Here is a 17,362-nt window from a genome sequence, read left to right on the forward strand (position 1 = left end):
ATCCCAGGACTCTGGGATCAGGACCTGAGCTGAAGTCAGACGCCTAACAACTGAGCCACCCAGGGGCCCCCATTTCAATCTTTAGTAGGACAAATTACCTTAACAATTATTTTAACAAATGCCTGTATGGTCGCTATTATTCCCTTGTTCTTTAAAACACCCTGTGAGGGCGCCTGGGTGGCTCAGTGGGTAGAGCCTCTGCCTTTAGCTCAAGCCATGATCTCAGGGTCCTGGGATCGAGCCCCACATTGGGCTCTCTGCTCAGCAGGGAGCCTGCTTCCGGCTCTCTGCCTACTTGTGATCTCTCTCTCTCTCTCTGTCAAATAAATAAATAACATCTTTAAAAAGAAATAAATAAAACACTCTGAATCCCATATAAACATTTATCAGGACATGTTTTTATTATAGTTTAAAAAAAAAATTACACTTATTTATTTACATGTGTATAACTCCCAAGTTGACTACTAGACCATACAAGCAAATTTAGGATAGAAACCCTGACATACCTTCTTACCCTGTTACCCCAGCTTAATCAGAGTCAAACAAGTTCAGTAATAGCTAAATGAAGAGTTTTGAAAGTTTACTTGATAATTTATACTATGTATATGACTGGCATTCATTCCTTCATTCATAAATAAGACTCAGACATGGGACTTAAGTATTTCATTAAGAAGTAGTCAAGTATAGAGTGACAAATTACAGCTGAGTGACAAATAACTGTGGATTATACTACACTCTTCATAATACAATGATTAGTAGCTTAACATTTTGGCCCATAGGGTTAAAACCCTAAAACTTGCGGGGTTGTACATATAATCTATTTATTCCACTACTGGGTATTTACTTAAGAAAATGAAAACATGAATTTGAAAAGAAGTACCCCTATGTTTATGGCAGGGTTTTTTTTTTTTTTAGTAATCTTTACACCCAAAATGGGGCTTGAACTCACAATCCCGAGATCAAGAGTCGCATGCTCTACCATCTGAGCCAGTCAGTGCCCCTACTGCAGCATTATTTACAATAGCCAAGATATGGAAACAACCCAAGTATCCACCAATAGAGGAATAAAAAAGATGAGATCTTGGCATTTGTGACAACATGGATAGACCAACAGGGTATCATGTTAAGTGAAATAAGACAAATATTATATGATTTCACTGAGATGTGGAATCTAAAAAATAAATGAACAAACAAATAACAGAAAGAGACTCATAAATACAGAGAAGAAACTGGTGGTTGCCAGGGTGGACAGGGGTGGGAGTATGGGCAAAACAGGTGAAGGAGATTAAGAGGTACAAACTTTTAGTTATAAAATAAGTAAGTCATGAAGATGAAAAGTACAGCACTGGAAATGGAGTCAGTAATACTGTAATAACTTTCTATGGTTACAGGTGATAAATTATACTTAATGGGGTAAGCACTAAATAATGTATACAATTGTTAAATCACTATGTTGTATAACTAAAATGAATATAACATTGTATTTCAACTATATTTCAATAATAAAAGCTAAAAAAAAAACAACCCACAAAGCTTCCAGTGTTGTAGAATACACTATTAAGAACTGATGCAGTTGGGGCGCCTGGGTGGCTCAGTGGGTTAAAGCTTCTGCCTTTGGCTCAGGTCATGATCCTAGAGTCCTGGGATCGAGCCCTGCATTCCCTGCATTGGGCTCTCTGCTCAGCAGGGAGCCTGCTTCCTCCCTCTCTCTGCCTGCCTCTCTGCCTACTTGTGATCTCTGTCTGTCAAATAAATAAACAAAATCTAAAAAAACAAAACAAAACAAAAACCAAAAAAAAAAACTGATGCAGTTGGGGCGCCTGGCTGGCTCAGTAGGTTAAAAGCTTCTGCCTTCCGCTCAGGTCATGACCTCAGGGTCTTGGGATCGAGCACCCCCATCAGGCTCTCTGCTCAGCAGGGAGCCTGCTTCTCTCTCTCTCTGCCTGCCTCTCTGCCTACTTGTGATCTCTCTGTCAAATAAATAAATAAATAAATCTTAAAAAAAAAAAAAAAAAAAGAAAAAAAGAACTGATGCAGTAAATAATCTGCAATTTGTTTACAGTGATCCCGAAGAGATGCACTTATGAAAAACTGAATATTTTCAGAAGTTGTAAGAAACTTAAAATTAGGGCACCTGGGTGGCTCAGTGGGTTAAAGCCTCTGCCTTTGGCTCCGGTCATGATCTCAGAGTCCTGGGACTGAGCCCCTCATCAGACTCTCTGCTCAGCATGGAGCTTGCTTCCCCTCAACCCCTCTGCCTGCTTGTGATCTCTCTCTCTCTGTCAAATAAATAAATAACATCTTAAAAAAAAAAAGAAAGAAAAGAAACTTAAAATTACTCCAATACAGGCACTATTCTAGAAATATAAGATGAAACAGAAAACTCTTCCAGAATATTGGCTTAGTCTTCCTTGCAGCTATGGAGGTTAGTCATATTTGTGTTTTCTGAATTTGTCTGCTTATGAATATAAATTCCACAGTGATTTTAACACATTTAGAGTTTGGTACAAATGAAACTTCATGTTTTTATCTCAGTACTTTGTTTTTTCCTTTCTTGAATTTGTTTTTTTACTTTTCTTTGTTTTGCTTACTCTTAGTTAAAATCTCTTCTGAAGCAGAAGTTTCATATATTCAAGTGTCAATTTATTAATTTTAAGGATGGACTGACCCAAAATGTTTGGTCATCTTCAATTGTCAAGGTGCAAATTTGTGGGATCTAACCGTACTTTGGTGGTAGAGCATCTATATGATATGAGCGTTAATTAAGTAATTAATTAACTAAAGCTTTATTTATTTGAGAGAGAGCGTGAGTTCTCTCATGGTAGGGAGGAACAAAGGGAAAGGGAGAAGCAGACTCCTCACTGGGCAGGGAGCTCAATGCACGGCCTTAATCTTAGGACCCTGAATTCATGACCTGAGCAGACCTTTAATTGCATGAGCCACCCGGGTGCCCCTTAACCTTAATTTTTAGATTTGTACTGGATAGTATTACATCCTAATTTCTTCCAAGTGAAATTCAACATCATTTTATCTCAGTACTTTGTTTCCTCCTTTCTTGAATTTGTTTTTTTACTTTCTTATTTTTTTTCCTTTTTTACACTCTGCTTCTCATTAAAAAAAAAGTTGAAAGATTTTTATGGGACAGTATTTAATTTATGGGTAAATCTAGGGAGAATTTAAACTTTAGGTAAAAAGAATAGAAATATTTAATATTTCTTTTGCTTGTTTGCAGAGCTTTAAAGTTTTTGTAATATAGGTCTTACACATTTTGGGTTGAATTTATGCTTATAGTTTTTTTTGTTTTTAACTATTGTGAATGAAATTTTACTTAATTTCATATTTTATAACTGGTTAAAGCAAAGACTTTGTTATGGTCTGAATTGTGATTCCCCCAGAATTCAGAGGTTGAAGCCCTACTCCCAATGTGACAATGTTTGGAGATAGGGTCTTTATGGTGGTAATTAAGGCTGAATGAGGTCATAAGGATGGGGCACCAATTCAACAGGACTGGTGCCCTTGTAAGAAAAGGAAGAACTACCAGGAGTGCACAAACACAGAGGCCATGTGAGGACAGAATGAAGAGCTGGCCGTCTGCAAGCCAAAGAGAGAGGTCTCATCAGAAACCAGCCCTGCTGGCACATTGATCTTGGACTTCCAGTCTCCAAAATTGTGAGAAAATGAATTTCTGTATTTTAAGCCACCCAGTCGGTGGTATTTTGCGATGGCAGTCCAAGCACATGACCACAGGCTGCAAACTCAAATGTCTACAGGAACAAGACAGATAAATATAAACCTGTGAATGCCAAGGTCAGGGCAGGGGGTGAGCAGTGCTGGGAAATCGGAAACGGTGGAGGCAAGGGATGCAGAGGGAAGGCCTCCGCAGAGAAAGCAAGCTTTCAGTAGGGAGGTACATAATTCTAACAAGATACAGCGTCCTAGAGTGTTTATCTAGGTATCATCCTTACCTCCGTAAAATCTTCAGGTAACGGTGAACCGTCACAGTCTATGTCTTCTGCTTTCTCTTCAGATAACTTCCCATTGGTTTTCAATGAACCTGGAAGAGAAATAAATGGGCCAAAAAGAATTAAAATGCTCCCCAGAGGCCTTTTTGTATTCCTTAGTATACTGACTTCTTCCCTCTGGTTCATCTACCTGGAACACAGGCGTCTCCTGCTGCGTTATTTTGGTTTAAAAGATTCTGGGCTTCCTCATCCACAACATCCAGCAGAGACTGAATGACTTCAGCTTCTTGAGGATCATCATAGATATCATCTTCTGGTACATTAGATTCTTGGAAAACAGGAATTCACATGAGATTTTACTATAAAAATACTGACATGAGAAAGAGACACTGTGTCAAATCAAGGATAGTACGTCTTTTGGATTTTAAGCCTCGCCTTTGAAAAGAAGCCAGGACGGGAAAAGCAGTTTACACTCGTGGAACCTAGTCATTTCTAGTCCCAGCACGACTCTGGCTGCCATGACAAAAGACCACACAAATACAACTTAAAAAGAATAAACCAAAATCTATGTCTGTGAAGCAATAACCTAATGCTTATTTTCCTAAATTAATCCCAAATTATTAATTTATGAAAGAAACTCAACTAAAGAAGTTATGTTACAAAGATTAAGGATATACAAGAGCGCCTGGATGGGTCAGTTGGTTAAGGGTCCAACTCTTGGTTTTCGGCTCAGGTCAGGATATCGGGGTCATGAGATAGAGCCCCGACGTCCCACACTGTGTTGGGGGTGGAACCTGCTTAAGATTCTCTCACTCCCTCTCTCTCTCTGCCCAACCCCCCCACTGCCATGTGTGCTCTTGCGCACATGCTCTCTCTTTAAAAAAAAAAAAAAAATTTACAAAGATTAAGGATATAAGAGAGTAGCCCAAACATACTCAAGAAATATTTTCTAAATTATTAGGTGAATTGCTGTTTCAAAGAATATAAGCAACACTATCAAACAAAAACAGCTGTCTTTTCTAACATTTAAAAATATTTTTAATATTAGAGATGAGAATGAGTACAGGACATTTGTACAGTAATGCCGCTAACAATAATTTTACATTGTTTTTTTATTTCTTTGAACAACAGTCCTTCCTTTTTACACTACAGAAACATGTATGCCCAATAGCTAATATCTCTTTATTACCTGAATTATTAGGGCATTTAGAGTAACTGGATGATTAATGTGGAAAACTACCTTTGGAGAGAATCAAGCTTGCGGATCCCTTCATTTGATAAGTAGAGCATTTTCCTTCAGGGTACAAAACTTCAGTTATTTCTTCCCCATTAACCTAAGGTATGAAACCAGAGCAAATCATTAGTTTATATTTTACTAATTTCCAGGATTAGGGAGGGACTGTAGATTACCCCACCATGTCCTTCTCTCCCTCTTTCTTAGTATAAAATCGATTTTCTATCTACCCATAATAGATCAGTGTTTCTAGGAAACATTGGTACAATGGAATGTACAAAGAGGATGGGACTATCCATCACCAAAAATCTCCGGAAACAGATTATACATAACATGAAATCATTATTTTTATGCCAAGAATTCTCACAATGTTTACTATTACAAATTTTGAGTTGCCAAAGAAAACTTTATTACGTAGTATTTCCTAAATCTGTTTGACTGCAGAAATCTTTTTTTTGACGCATATTTTATGGGACTTATCTTTCATAAAACTTTTTAGGAAAGTTTTATAGGATCACTAAACTTAGGAGTTGAGGGAAAGGGAAAAAAATTGTCTTTTAGGGGTGCCTGGGTGGCTCAGTGGGTTGGGCCTCTGCCTTTGGCTTGGGTCATGATCTCAGGGTCCTGGGATCAAACCCTGCATCAGGCGCTCTGCTTGGTGGGGAGCCTGCTTCCCCCCAACTCTCTGCCTGCCTCTCTGTCTACTTGTGATCTCTCTCTCTGTCAAATAAATATATAAAATCTTAAAAAAGATCGTCTTTTAAGTATTAGTGATGCTGTGACTTGGACAGACTCTAGGTTAGCATTCTGGTCAACTGCTGGGTATAAAGTCTTTCAAATCTAGTCTAAATCTCATCTCAATTTAAGAAAAGTAACAATGGGTGCATAACTGTAGTTATTGAATAGAATGTAACTTTCTAATTCCATGGTAAATTGTGAACACTTCATGGTACATGGCCTATTGAAAGAAAACTGATTTGAGCAAAAATGCATCATTAATGACTAGAATAAATTAAAATAAATATATATAAATAAAAGATGGTTTGCTCTGAAGATCTTACTCTTTTCATCAAGACAAAAGTAGAAATGATAGATGCAACAGAATTGTTTCTTTATAACTACTGTTTATATAATGTCAAGTTTTACTGGATTGTGAAACTTTAATCTTTTTGAGAAATTCATAGTACAGACATTAGCATCAAGGACAGAACATTGTTTGAACAACAAATATTCCTGGAATATTTGAACTCCAACAAAAAATGTTTGCAACCATGAATAACAAAGGTCCTAGTTTTTAAGTGTTTTATATAAACAGAAATTCTCCCCATCCCTTTCAACAACATGCTGATATTTAAAAAGAAAATGAACATGATACAGCATGACTAACACTAGAAATGCACGAAAATTCAGGTGGTCCAGCTGTGTGTAATTGCAGACCTTTAGAACAAAGTGGGTGTTGCTCTATCTCAATTATTTTTGTGTCCCAATCATTTCTGCCTAATAATTCTTCTACTACAATATCTTTTCAGGATTTGCTAGACCAGTGAGCTGAAAGACATAGAATTTTGACCTTCTGGACACCAAATTTTCCTACTATACTAAATCTAGCTCTTACCCAGAAATCTTGTTGAGATGATAGGATTTTCAGATTCCTAGGGGACCAATGCCTCAGCTCTGGATCTTACATGGGAAGACTTTCAGATAGTGGGGTTCAGAACAGACTGTATGGGATGTGTGTGGGATTAAACAATTCCACAAAATGAAGACCCAGCTGGGATCATTTTAGAATGTACATTACATGCCAGAAGAAAATCTTAAAAAGAAATGCTAACCAAACAAATGGGCATATGTAAGGCCTTAAAGAAAAAGCTCGAAGTGGAATTTAGTTACATGTTAAAGCAGTTTTGTTAAACCACCTCCAGATTTTTCTGCACTAATCTTAAATAATTAAGTTCTTACATTTGATTATGCGGTAAAGCATTTCCCATGTCTTTTAAAAAGCAAATAAGCCTGTATCTTCTGTCAGTGCCATCTGTACTAGCAGTACAAAACTGTCATTTGAGAGTCACTGCTGGTCAACATTAACCCAAAGGACCAGTTCTGCTCTTAATTATGTTCTTCTCTCCTGGGGAGTAGGACACAACCAAAAGAATTGTGCACATTAATAAAAAAAATCCCAGCGCTAAAGCTATCTGTACAAGTAATTAGCTTATACAAGACCTAAATATGTGCCAAATATTGGAGGGTTACTTGTGTGGGGGTTTTTCACTATGTGCTTTCCTTAGCAAGGCCATGAGTTCACTAAAATAGATTCCAACTTTCACAACATGTATCTAAAAAAGGCAAATATTCAAATGTGAAATCAGTTTGGTTCAAGACAAACAAGTTTGTTACATAGCTAAGGAAGTATGACACAAAGAAGGCGGCCTTTTCCTTACCTTGGAGAATGAATTACTAGGAGTGAGGACAGGTTTGCAGCAAGACTCCACAGGGTGATGACCTGGAAGGGACAACACAGAAAGTCAGGGAACAGCCAGCTGGAACCACAAGAGGGACATCAAAGGAGTGAAAGAAAACCCACATTTCTGTGCATATTCTTATTTTTTTAAAAAAGATTTTATTTATTTATTTGACAGAGAGAGAGGTCACAGTAGGCAGAGAGGCAGGCAGAGAGAGAGGAGGAAGCAGGCTCCCCGCTGAGCAGAGAGCCTGATGTGGGGCTTGATCCCAGGACCCTGAGATCATGACCTGAGCCGAAGGCAGAGGCTTAACCCACTGAGCCACCCAGGTGCCCTTCTGTGCATATTCTTATTTTTATTAGTGTACCAGAAGAGGTCATAATACAAAGTGATTTAAAACCAACTAGAAGGAATCAAATATTACAAAAGGGTTTATCCCAAGGAAAAAGCTAATTTCTTGAAAGAAAATACTATAGTTTGCACGAGAGCTCAGTTTGGGCTGAATGGTTTTACTTTGAGACACTGAATATAAATTATCCCGACTAGGGACGCCTGGGTGGCTCAGTTGGTTGGGCGGCTGCTTTCGGCTCGGGTCATGGTCCCGGCATCCTGGGATCGAGTCCCACATCGGGCTCCTTGCTCAGCGGGGAGTCTGCTTCTCCCTCTGCCTCTGCCTGCCACTCTTAGTCTGCCTGTGCTCACTCTCTCTGACAAATAAATAAAAAAATCTTAAAAAATAAATAAATAAATAAATAAATTATCCCGACTGAATGGGAGAGATAACACATTGTTATGTGACATATGCTCACTTTACTACTTAAGGGAAGGTAGCAAGCCATGTATATCATTTCATAAAGGCAATCGATTTAACACAGTAAAATAAGTTATGGATACAACTAAATAGAACTTTTAACATATGTCTAAGCCAAATGTTAATTTTAACTCTTAGCCATTAGCATGAAGATTCAATACATACACTAAAATAAAATGATCTTTCTTACAGTTAAAAAGTCATATTTAAAAATCATTTGCTTCATTAAATTATATTTTTAAGAGATTTTCTGAAAGATATAGTAGAGTTTGGAAAAGTTAAAAAGGAAAAAATAATAGAAAAGAAAAAAATACAAATAAGTGTATTCAAGGACATCTATTTGAGAATGACCTGAAAGTAATTCTACCTAGAGGGGTGTGTGGGTGGCTCAGTGGGTTAAGTGGCAGACTGGTGATTTTGGCTCAGCTCATGATCTCATGGGTGGTGAGGTCAAGCTCAGTGTGGGGCTCTGCGCTCAGTGGGGACTCGGCTTGAGAATCTCTCCCTTTGTCCCTGCCCCGACTTGTGTGTGTGCTCAGTCAAATGAATAAATGAATCTTAAAAAAAAAAAAAAAAAAAAAAAAAAAAAAAAATCACCTAGAAAGATGAAGGTTGACCTGAAATTTGTAGGGATAAATTTCTATAATCATGTGGATGATGTTATGAAGAGCTAAGAATGCCTTTTAATATCATTTCCAGGAGATACAATACATTATTAAACTTCCAGGAAAAATACTGAAAGTGCACCAATAATAGACTACTGGTTCAAAAAATCATCCCGAAATAGTACAAAACACAACAGTTTATTATTTGCAATCTCTCCCTCCTATTCCCCTAACTGCCCCTCACCTTCTTTTTCTCCAAGCAACCACTAACCTGCTTTGTCACTATAATTTGCATTTTTTATAATTTTGAATAAATGGAATAATATAGTATCAACACTTTTCTGTCTGGCTTCTTTTATTCCAGGGTCTTATTTCGAGGTTATTTTGATTGTGTTGCTATATGTCTCAACAGGCCATTTTTATTACTAAATAGTATACTTAGTATACTGTTGTTTGGATATATTGGTTCAATAGTTTTTGGACATTTGAGTGGTTTGTGATTTTGATTTTTACCAAGTAAGCTGCTAAAACATTCATGGTCAGGATTCTGTGTCTGGATATATGCTTTCTTTTCTCTTGAGTAAACGAACAGAGGAGTGGAATGGCTGGGTCATATGGGAGGCCCATGTTTAAATTTTTAAGAAATTATCTGTTTTATAAAATGGCTATACCATTTTATATTCTCATCACTATAAGAGGGTTCCTATTATTGATAACTATATGATTTTCAAAACTCATAAAGAAATCAGTTCTGTGGAAGTCAAATCAGAGAATCCCATAAAGACAGATCACTGGGCAATTTCTACAAGGCGGGGATGGCAGAGCACAGCTCTCTTTAGTTAAGATGACCCAGAGGTTCCTAGGAAATGCTCTCCTGACTTTTCTATGAGGTAGTCCGACTCTAATGTGAACTGGAACTAACAGAGTGTAGTAAGGATCCCTAAGGCATTCAAGATAACAGAGCAGGAGGAGAAGAGATGTGCTTTAGTATTTAGCAGATAAATCAGAACTGCAGTAGTGAGATCCTTTTGGTATTTAGATACTACTGCCTGATAACCTAAAAGTTTACTTGTGTATGAAGTACTGAATTCACATTTCAAATACATTAATTTCACATTCCCCTGTGTCTATCATTCTTATTATTATATTAACACTAGCATTTAAAAGCTACACTTACTGAGCCCAATTATATAAAGGAGAGCATGGAATCAGACACCCCAGGTTTAAATTCTGGCTTTACATTTATTAACTCTGTGAGCTTGGGCGAGTTGTCAGACTTCTCTGTCTCAGTTTCCCCTTTTATTAATGGAGGATTATAATAACACTATTCTCACAGAGTTGTTGTGAGGACTAAAGCAATTAAAAGAATGATTAGTCCAGGGTAAGCATTAAATTTATGTTAGCGACTGTCACAATTACTAACACTACAATTTCTATTATTATGCTAAAATGTAAGGCAGATAAGATACTTTGTATATTTGTTGCCTTATTCACAGTGTCCACACCAACACCTGGCACAATGAAGAGATTCAATAACTGTCTGAATAAATTATTATGTGACAATTATTATGATAAGCATTTCACGTATTATTATCCTATTTATCATTCATTATAAACTTGTAAGATAGCTACTATTAATATTCTTATTTTACTGATAGGAAATAGAGGCTTAGATAGGGATCAAGTAACTTGCAAAGGTCACATAGAACTTATAAAATCAGGTCTATTTTGGTCATAAATTCCATGGTCCATGCTACTCTACTATTTCAATGTTTTTATTTAAATGTAATTTTTTGCACTTAGAGAGATCCTGAAAAACACTCTACTCTGGAAGGGCAATAAAAACATTGTAGTGATAGTCTTCAAACTTGCTTTTGGGAAAAAAAAAAATTTATCTCTGCATAACTACTTGTGTCATAAAACAAATGTATCCTTACCATTGGCTTTGGTTGACTGAGTTGAAAAGGCAGACCTCTTAGAACTTGGGACTACTGGATGACCATCTCTGTGTTATTAAAAAAAAAAGAAAGAAAGAAAAGGCAATTCCAGATTAATATGTTTATTTAAATACCCTTTGAACCATCTGCTAACTATTGAGCTTCAGGAATTTTATTTTATTTATTTATTTTTTTAAAAAATATTTTATTTATTTATTTGACAGATCACAAGTAGGCAGAGAGGCAGGCAGAGAGAGAGAGGAGGAAGCAGGCTCTCCGTGGAGCAGAGAGCCCAATGTGGGGCTTGATCCCAGGATCCTGGGATCATGACCTGAGCCGAAGGCAGAGGCCCAACCCACTGAGCCACCCAGGCACCCCCAGGAATTTTATTTTAGATGGGCTTCAGAGGGAGGACTGGGCACTCCTGAAACTGTAGACAAAATTTGTATCAATTTACATTTACGTATTCTCTGGAGAGAGATATTCTTGACTGAAAAAAGATTAAGAATCACTTCTTTACATGATCTTTCTCTAGGTCTGTTTAACACATTACCACATTTCCCCTCTTGTTAAAACATTTATAATATTCTGATCTAATTAGTTCACTATACTCAGGCGAGAGTTCAAAGATAACTTAGGAATTATAGTATTGATCACTACCTTTCATATATCTGAGGCCCTTGATACGTGTTTTTTAAAAATTATTTAAAGTGAAACCTAGACAAAATATATATGTTCAAAGGATCATAAGAAGGATAGTACCACCCGATGTGAAAATCTGTCAAAAAGACAGCACCTTGGAAGCAGAGGACTAGTATGCAATCTTCTCATTGCTAGTACTTGAGAGAAAAGAGAGTTTGCCTAAAGTATACAGTGCTAGGAGAAGCAATCTGGGTTCTGTATGTTCTTCCTGGGTACCCTAGGAGTGCAAGGCCCTGACTGCTTTTTATCTGGGCCAATTCTCAAGGCTATGTTTGTAGTGAGAAAGCTTGAGGGATGAGGCGGCCTCTCTCTCCAAATAAAAAGCAGGTTTCTTACAGGGTGACATAAAGGGGCAGGTTCTCTCTTCTCCTCGTGGTATTCAATGATACGACCCACTACATGTTCAGGAATCCACTGGGCCCACATGTGCCATATTTGGGAGACTTAGAAGATGTGTGGAATTGACACTGATACCACGCCCATGCTGCTCGTGGTGGTTACTCAAAAAATATTTTGTCTCTGATCCAGGAGTTTCATACCTTCTACCAGCACCCAAGAAACAGTAACTGGGTGGTTTATTAGCTTGCAAGTCAGGTAAGACGACAGACCCTGTATAGTTCTCGACACACAGACAAATCTCTATCCCTCCGTTAGAGCTACCCCTTGGACTCTGAAGAGGACAGATGTGTATACAGTAGTGGAGAAAGCTGGACGAAGAAAGAAGGGGAAAGCAATTGTGGCTAGCACCACTCTAACTGTAGTGACTACAGTGAAGATAAAAGCAGAAAGGCAAAAGGAAGTGATTTTAGGGCTGGGGTAAAGGGTACTCTATGGATTTTGAGGCCAAAAAATTCGGCTAGAACTATGGTTAGAGGAGATGTTAATTCTCACAAAAATATTTTCCAGGTTGTTTTAACACTTTCCTTCTCCACTAATTAACATTCAGCTACATCTATGAAAATAAATGCAAGCCAATCAAATTTTTAGAAATATAGGAGGGAACGAGATCAGGGATTACATTTAAAGAATTAAAGTACACAGTCTAATTTAAAGTTTGAGAAGGAACAAATGTTTTAATTATAGTTGATTTAATGATTTAATTAATAATTTAATAATTAAACACATGATTTAATTATAGTTCCTGTATATTGAAAGACATACTATGTAAAACTCACCATGTATCACAGATACAAATGTAACATAAATCTGTAATCCAGAAAGCCTGGTTGTATATACATTGTGGTAGGCAGAATAATAGTCCCACAAAGATGTCTACATTCTAATCCTCCAAACCTGTGAATATGTTACCTTACATGGTAGAAGGGATTTTGCAGATGTACGTTAAGGATCTAAAGATGGAGAGATTTGGGTGGGCCCAATGTGATCATGGGGGTCCTTATAAGTGAAATAAGAAGGAAGGGCGGAGTCAGAGAAAGAGATGTGAATACAGAAGTAGAGTGCTGTTCTGTTTGCTTTGAAGATGGAAGAGAGCCATGATCCAAGGGATACAGGCAATCTCTAGAAGGTAGAAAAGGCAAGAAAATGGATTTTCTTCTAGAGCCTACAGAAGGAATGAGGCCCTGATAGCAACTTGATTTTCGCCCAGTGAAACCCACTTTGTATTTCTGCTTCTTAAGATAATAAACTTCTATCATTTAAGCCACTATAACTTATAATAAACTTCTATCATTTAAGCCACTATATTTGTAGGAGTTTGAAATGAATAAATACATTTTTTTCTAATTTATTTCTATTATTAAGTGGAAGAAAAGTGCCTATTAGCACTTCTTATAATGTGAAATTGTTATAAGGTGTAGTGAAAGTGATAATTCTATGCCCCAATGGTTGTAGACATGAGGTTTGGGTAGGACTGACTTTGCCCCAGCTCCAGAATGGGCCAGGACTGGTCTAGGCCAATCAGTCTCTTTGCCTCAGTTCAGGGACCAGCATTTAGGTCTATGGCAATCAGCAGACTGTCCTTGCTTTATCATGGTTACTGGGGAGACTTGTCAGAAGATTGTTCTGGATAGTGCAGTATGTAGGTGTGAGACATGAAACTGACACAGACATTTAACAATCATGAAGGAAACACAGAAAAGGAAGAATAACTGAAAACAGCAAAAAATGGAACCAGAGCCCGGATCAAATTTTACCCAACGACCAGCTCATCTTTGGACTTTTAAAATCATATAAACCCTTTACTGTTTAAACCAAGTTGAGTTGTATTTTTCCTGTTTACTTACAACTGAAAACATCCTGACGACAATGGTAACCACCCTCTTAGCAACTGCAAACACGTAACCAAACACTAATCCACTTAACGTGCTCTTGGAATCTCCTATCAGTAAGTCTATTCTGGCGGTGCCTGCCTGGTTCAGTTGGAAGGGCATGCGACTCTTGATCTTGGGGTTGTGAGTTCGAGCTCCATGTCAGGTGCAGAGATTACTTAAATAAATTAAAAATGTTAAAAAAAAAAAGTCTGTTCTAACTTTATTAATTCTTGCCAGTTTAGCTGTGAGTTACTAATTTAGGAGTAGCTTTTTAAAATAGCCTAAGTGTAATCAACAGCCTGGCACTTGTGCAAACACACAAAACCCACAAGTAATTGCAGAGTACCTTGTTGCTTTTAGCACCACTGAAGGAAGTGACATGTCTAACGTTCTATTAGCTTCTTCCAAGGTCATTCCTTGTGTGCTGACTCCATTCACATAGTGGATGATGTCCAACAGCTGGAGATTACCCTCAATGGCTGCAACTGACCTCGGGTTAATATCACTAATATATACCACTTGATGAAGGCTGTCATGACCGCCAGATAAGGAAAAACCTTCAGGGAATAGAAAATATTGGTTTCCTCAGTCTTAAGAGTACTTATTTTAACCTAGCCAAGAAAATCACCCCACACAAAGCTTGAATGTGCATTACCCAACTCCTCCTTGTTGCATGTTAATGTAATGTCAGGGAGCAAATGAGGCAGCACTGGCATCCTGGGTAATTCTAGAACTCGTCCTAGAACTAATCTAACTGTCTTGGGTGCCGCTCGGAGCAGATTCACTGCATCTGTGTGAGTCATGTTTGTAACATCCGTATCATTAACCTACAAAAATGAGAAATAGGCAAAAACAGGATTAAAAGTTACTATGGAAATACAGTAATCTCCCTACCTGTGTATTAGCCAGTAAGAGAGTGGTCTCCAATTTATGGCGAATTCCCTTTATTGTGGAAATCATAAATACAATGATCAAATTACACGCAAAGTAATAATGTAAAATACAAATGCATCATTATTTTGCAAATATAGGAAATTTATCCTCATAGTAGTTTAAGAAACTTTCTGTCCCTGATACCCAAGATAGCTTATTTAATGCTTTAACTGAGATTAGAGGGACTTCCTAATTAAAAAGAAGCTGTAAACATTCCTTCCTAATTAAAAAGGAACTGTAAGTATTCTTACTTTCAACTGTAAGAAACTGTTAACTATATAAGGCCTTTATCATTAAGAAGTGGAGATGGGAAGTATAAACTAAACAATAAATGGAGTGTTATATTAACTCAACCTTCTTGTTCTTCCTTCTCCAGCCTTGGCTTAGTTTTTGGCTATATCTATACAAATCCATTCTGGTAACGTCTCACCTTTATAAGCCGGTCCCCAGGTCTGAGCCTTCCGTCACTTTTGGCTGGATCTTGAATGACATCATGAACATAACAACCAATACTCTGATTGCCTTTGGTTACTGTAAAACCCAGGCTTCCTTTTTCTGATTTAATTAGGGTAATGAGGAGTTCTACTTCCTAAGGAAAGAAAACAGTGACTCTTCAGGTTGTCTATTTTTGCCCATCAACACAGAGTTTAAAGTAAATTTTAAAAGGTTACTGAGCTTAACCAAGTGAAGAAGCTAGGTCTATCTGATTCTAGATAGAATGTATCCCCATTTAAAAGTTGGGTTTAGGTACAGTACTATGTATTTGTCTAAAGACAGCGGAGACAAAACCTCCTCATGCTTCAATTTTTGTATTTTCAGGATAACAAGGACTCATATTCATTAGTGGTTATACTATGACGATCAAAGAACACATTTTCCGTGGAAGGTTCAGAAAAACTCTTCATATATTTCTAAACAGTCAAGATAGATACCAAGCGTCATAAAAGAAAAGGTTTTCTTGTAAAAACATGAAGCCTTTGGGTGACTAAATATTACAGCTTCATTTAATTGCATAAATAATTTTTAAAAAATTTTTAAAATAAAATTTTTTTAAATAAAAAATAATTTTTAAAAAAATCTCTAAAAAAAGATTTTGAACAAGATATGAAGGTTGCTTATAGCTTTTCTAAAGGAAATCATTCAAAGATTTTCTTCTCTCTGAGAAAAGATTATTTTCTACTGCTGAAAATGAAACTGAAGATATAGATGTCACACATGCATACACACACACACACACACACACACACACACACAGAAACCAAGTATCTGGAGAGATTAATTCCAAAATATTTATGATTTTTAGGTGGTGAGATTATCAGTGATTTTAATCATTTTTTTCTTTGTTTTTTAATTTTCCTATAACAAATATTTATTACTTGGATAATAAAAGTAATATTGAAAAATGCTGTTTCAATCAATGTAAAGGATATTATTCTTGGAAATTTGGCTTCCAAGCTGAATGTAAGGGTTAGAGAAGTCCTAGGGCTATTAGTGCAATGTAAAGGATTCCATCTGGGCACACACAAAAGTGTGGATAAGAAAAAAATTACATTCAAAGTTGATTAAAAATTAAATAGGCAACTCATCAGAATTTGGGAAATAGACACTATTTTAGGTGCTCTACATATATTTCATTTAATCCTTACTTGAGAAAATATGGAGTTTTCTTAATACAGAGGAAACAACTCACCAACTCAAAGTCTTCAAAGTGGTTTTCCAAGTCATTTTTCAGAGATGTCAAGTTTTCTTGTCTAGCTGGTTCAGAAATGTGATATATATGATATTTATCCATTGAATTAGTGCAAGCAGATTCTGCTTGGGGTTGATAGCTCCGTCCAAGAGTCACGTCCAATGGTAGAGGGGAAGGAGGATTGCTACACAAAGAAGCAAGACTATTTTCAAATACATTTCAATCTAATATAGTAAGTTTGTGCCACAAACAGAAAATGCTTAACAAATATTCATGGCTGCATTTGGTTGTGATCCTGACTCTGGACTTTTGCCTGCCTCTGGACTATGAATTTATTTTATATTTGTTATATGCTAACATTACCAATTTTTATTCTCTGTCTGGGTATTATGAAGCTCTTTAAGTTGCATAAATTACTAAGACAGGTCAAGTAAATATACTTTTGATTCCTAGTTGTTAATTCAAGGCTGAACCTAATGTTATCAGAAGCCTAATGTGTGTTTTAGCAGAATAAGGAAAAAAAAGAAGTAAGAAAAGAATGCAAGTCTCATTTCGGTAGTTATTTTTGATGATGGGGGAAAAAACCCCCAAACACCCAAGAACTTGAACAAATATGGTTGCAATGGGATATACACAAAGATGTAGCCAAACAATAAAATGTGTGAATAACTGTTAGAGGTATAAATGTAGTCTTTCTTCTTGCCTTTGTTCTTTCAATCAGCTTTCCCCACCTTCTGCAGTTTTATATCCGACCTTTTT

General features: G+C 36.9%; 1 protein-coding gene across 1 annotated transcript in view; it reads right to left on the reverse strand.

Annotated features, from left to right (window-relative positions):
- LOC111155470 (protein tyrosine phosphatase, non-receptor type 13) overlaps positions 1 to 17,362 on the reverse strand; it is a 212,861-nt gene that overhangs the window by 19,282 nt on the left and 176,217 nt on the right. Inside the window, exons 33-41 of the mRNA XM_022515639.1 lie at positions 16,604 to 16,787; positions 15,344 to 15,502; positions 14,636 to 14,807; positions 14,327 to 14,537; positions 11,009 to 11,076; positions 7,635 to 7,696; positions 5,203 to 5,296; positions 4,153 to 4,290; positions 3,966 to 4,054 (exon numbers count right to left, since the gene is read on the reverse strand). Of these exons, the coding sequence (XP_022371347.1) occupies positions 3,966 to 4,054; positions 4,153 to 4,290; positions 5,203 to 5,296; positions 7,635 to 7,696; positions 11,009 to 11,076; positions 14,327 to 14,537; positions 14,636 to 14,807; positions 15,344 to 15,502; positions 16,604 to 16,787 (1,177 nt within the window). The remainder of the gene's footprint in view (positions 1 to 3,965; positions 4,055 to 4,152; positions 4,291 to 5,202; positions 5,297 to 7,634; positions 7,697 to 11,008; positions 11,077 to 14,326; positions 14,538 to 14,635; positions 14,808 to 15,343; positions 15,503 to 16,603; positions 16,788 to 17,362) is intronic.

The sequence above is a fragment of the Enhydra lutris genome, unplaced genomic scaffold, assembly GCF_002288905.1.
Source record: "Enhydra lutris kenyoni isolate GAN:26980312 unplaced genomic scaffold, ASM228890v2 scaffoldscaffold3, whole genome shotgun sequence".
NCBI classification, from domain to species: domain Eukaryota; kingdom Metazoa; phylum Chordata; class Mammalia; order Carnivora; family Mustelidae; genus Enhydra; species Enhydra lutris.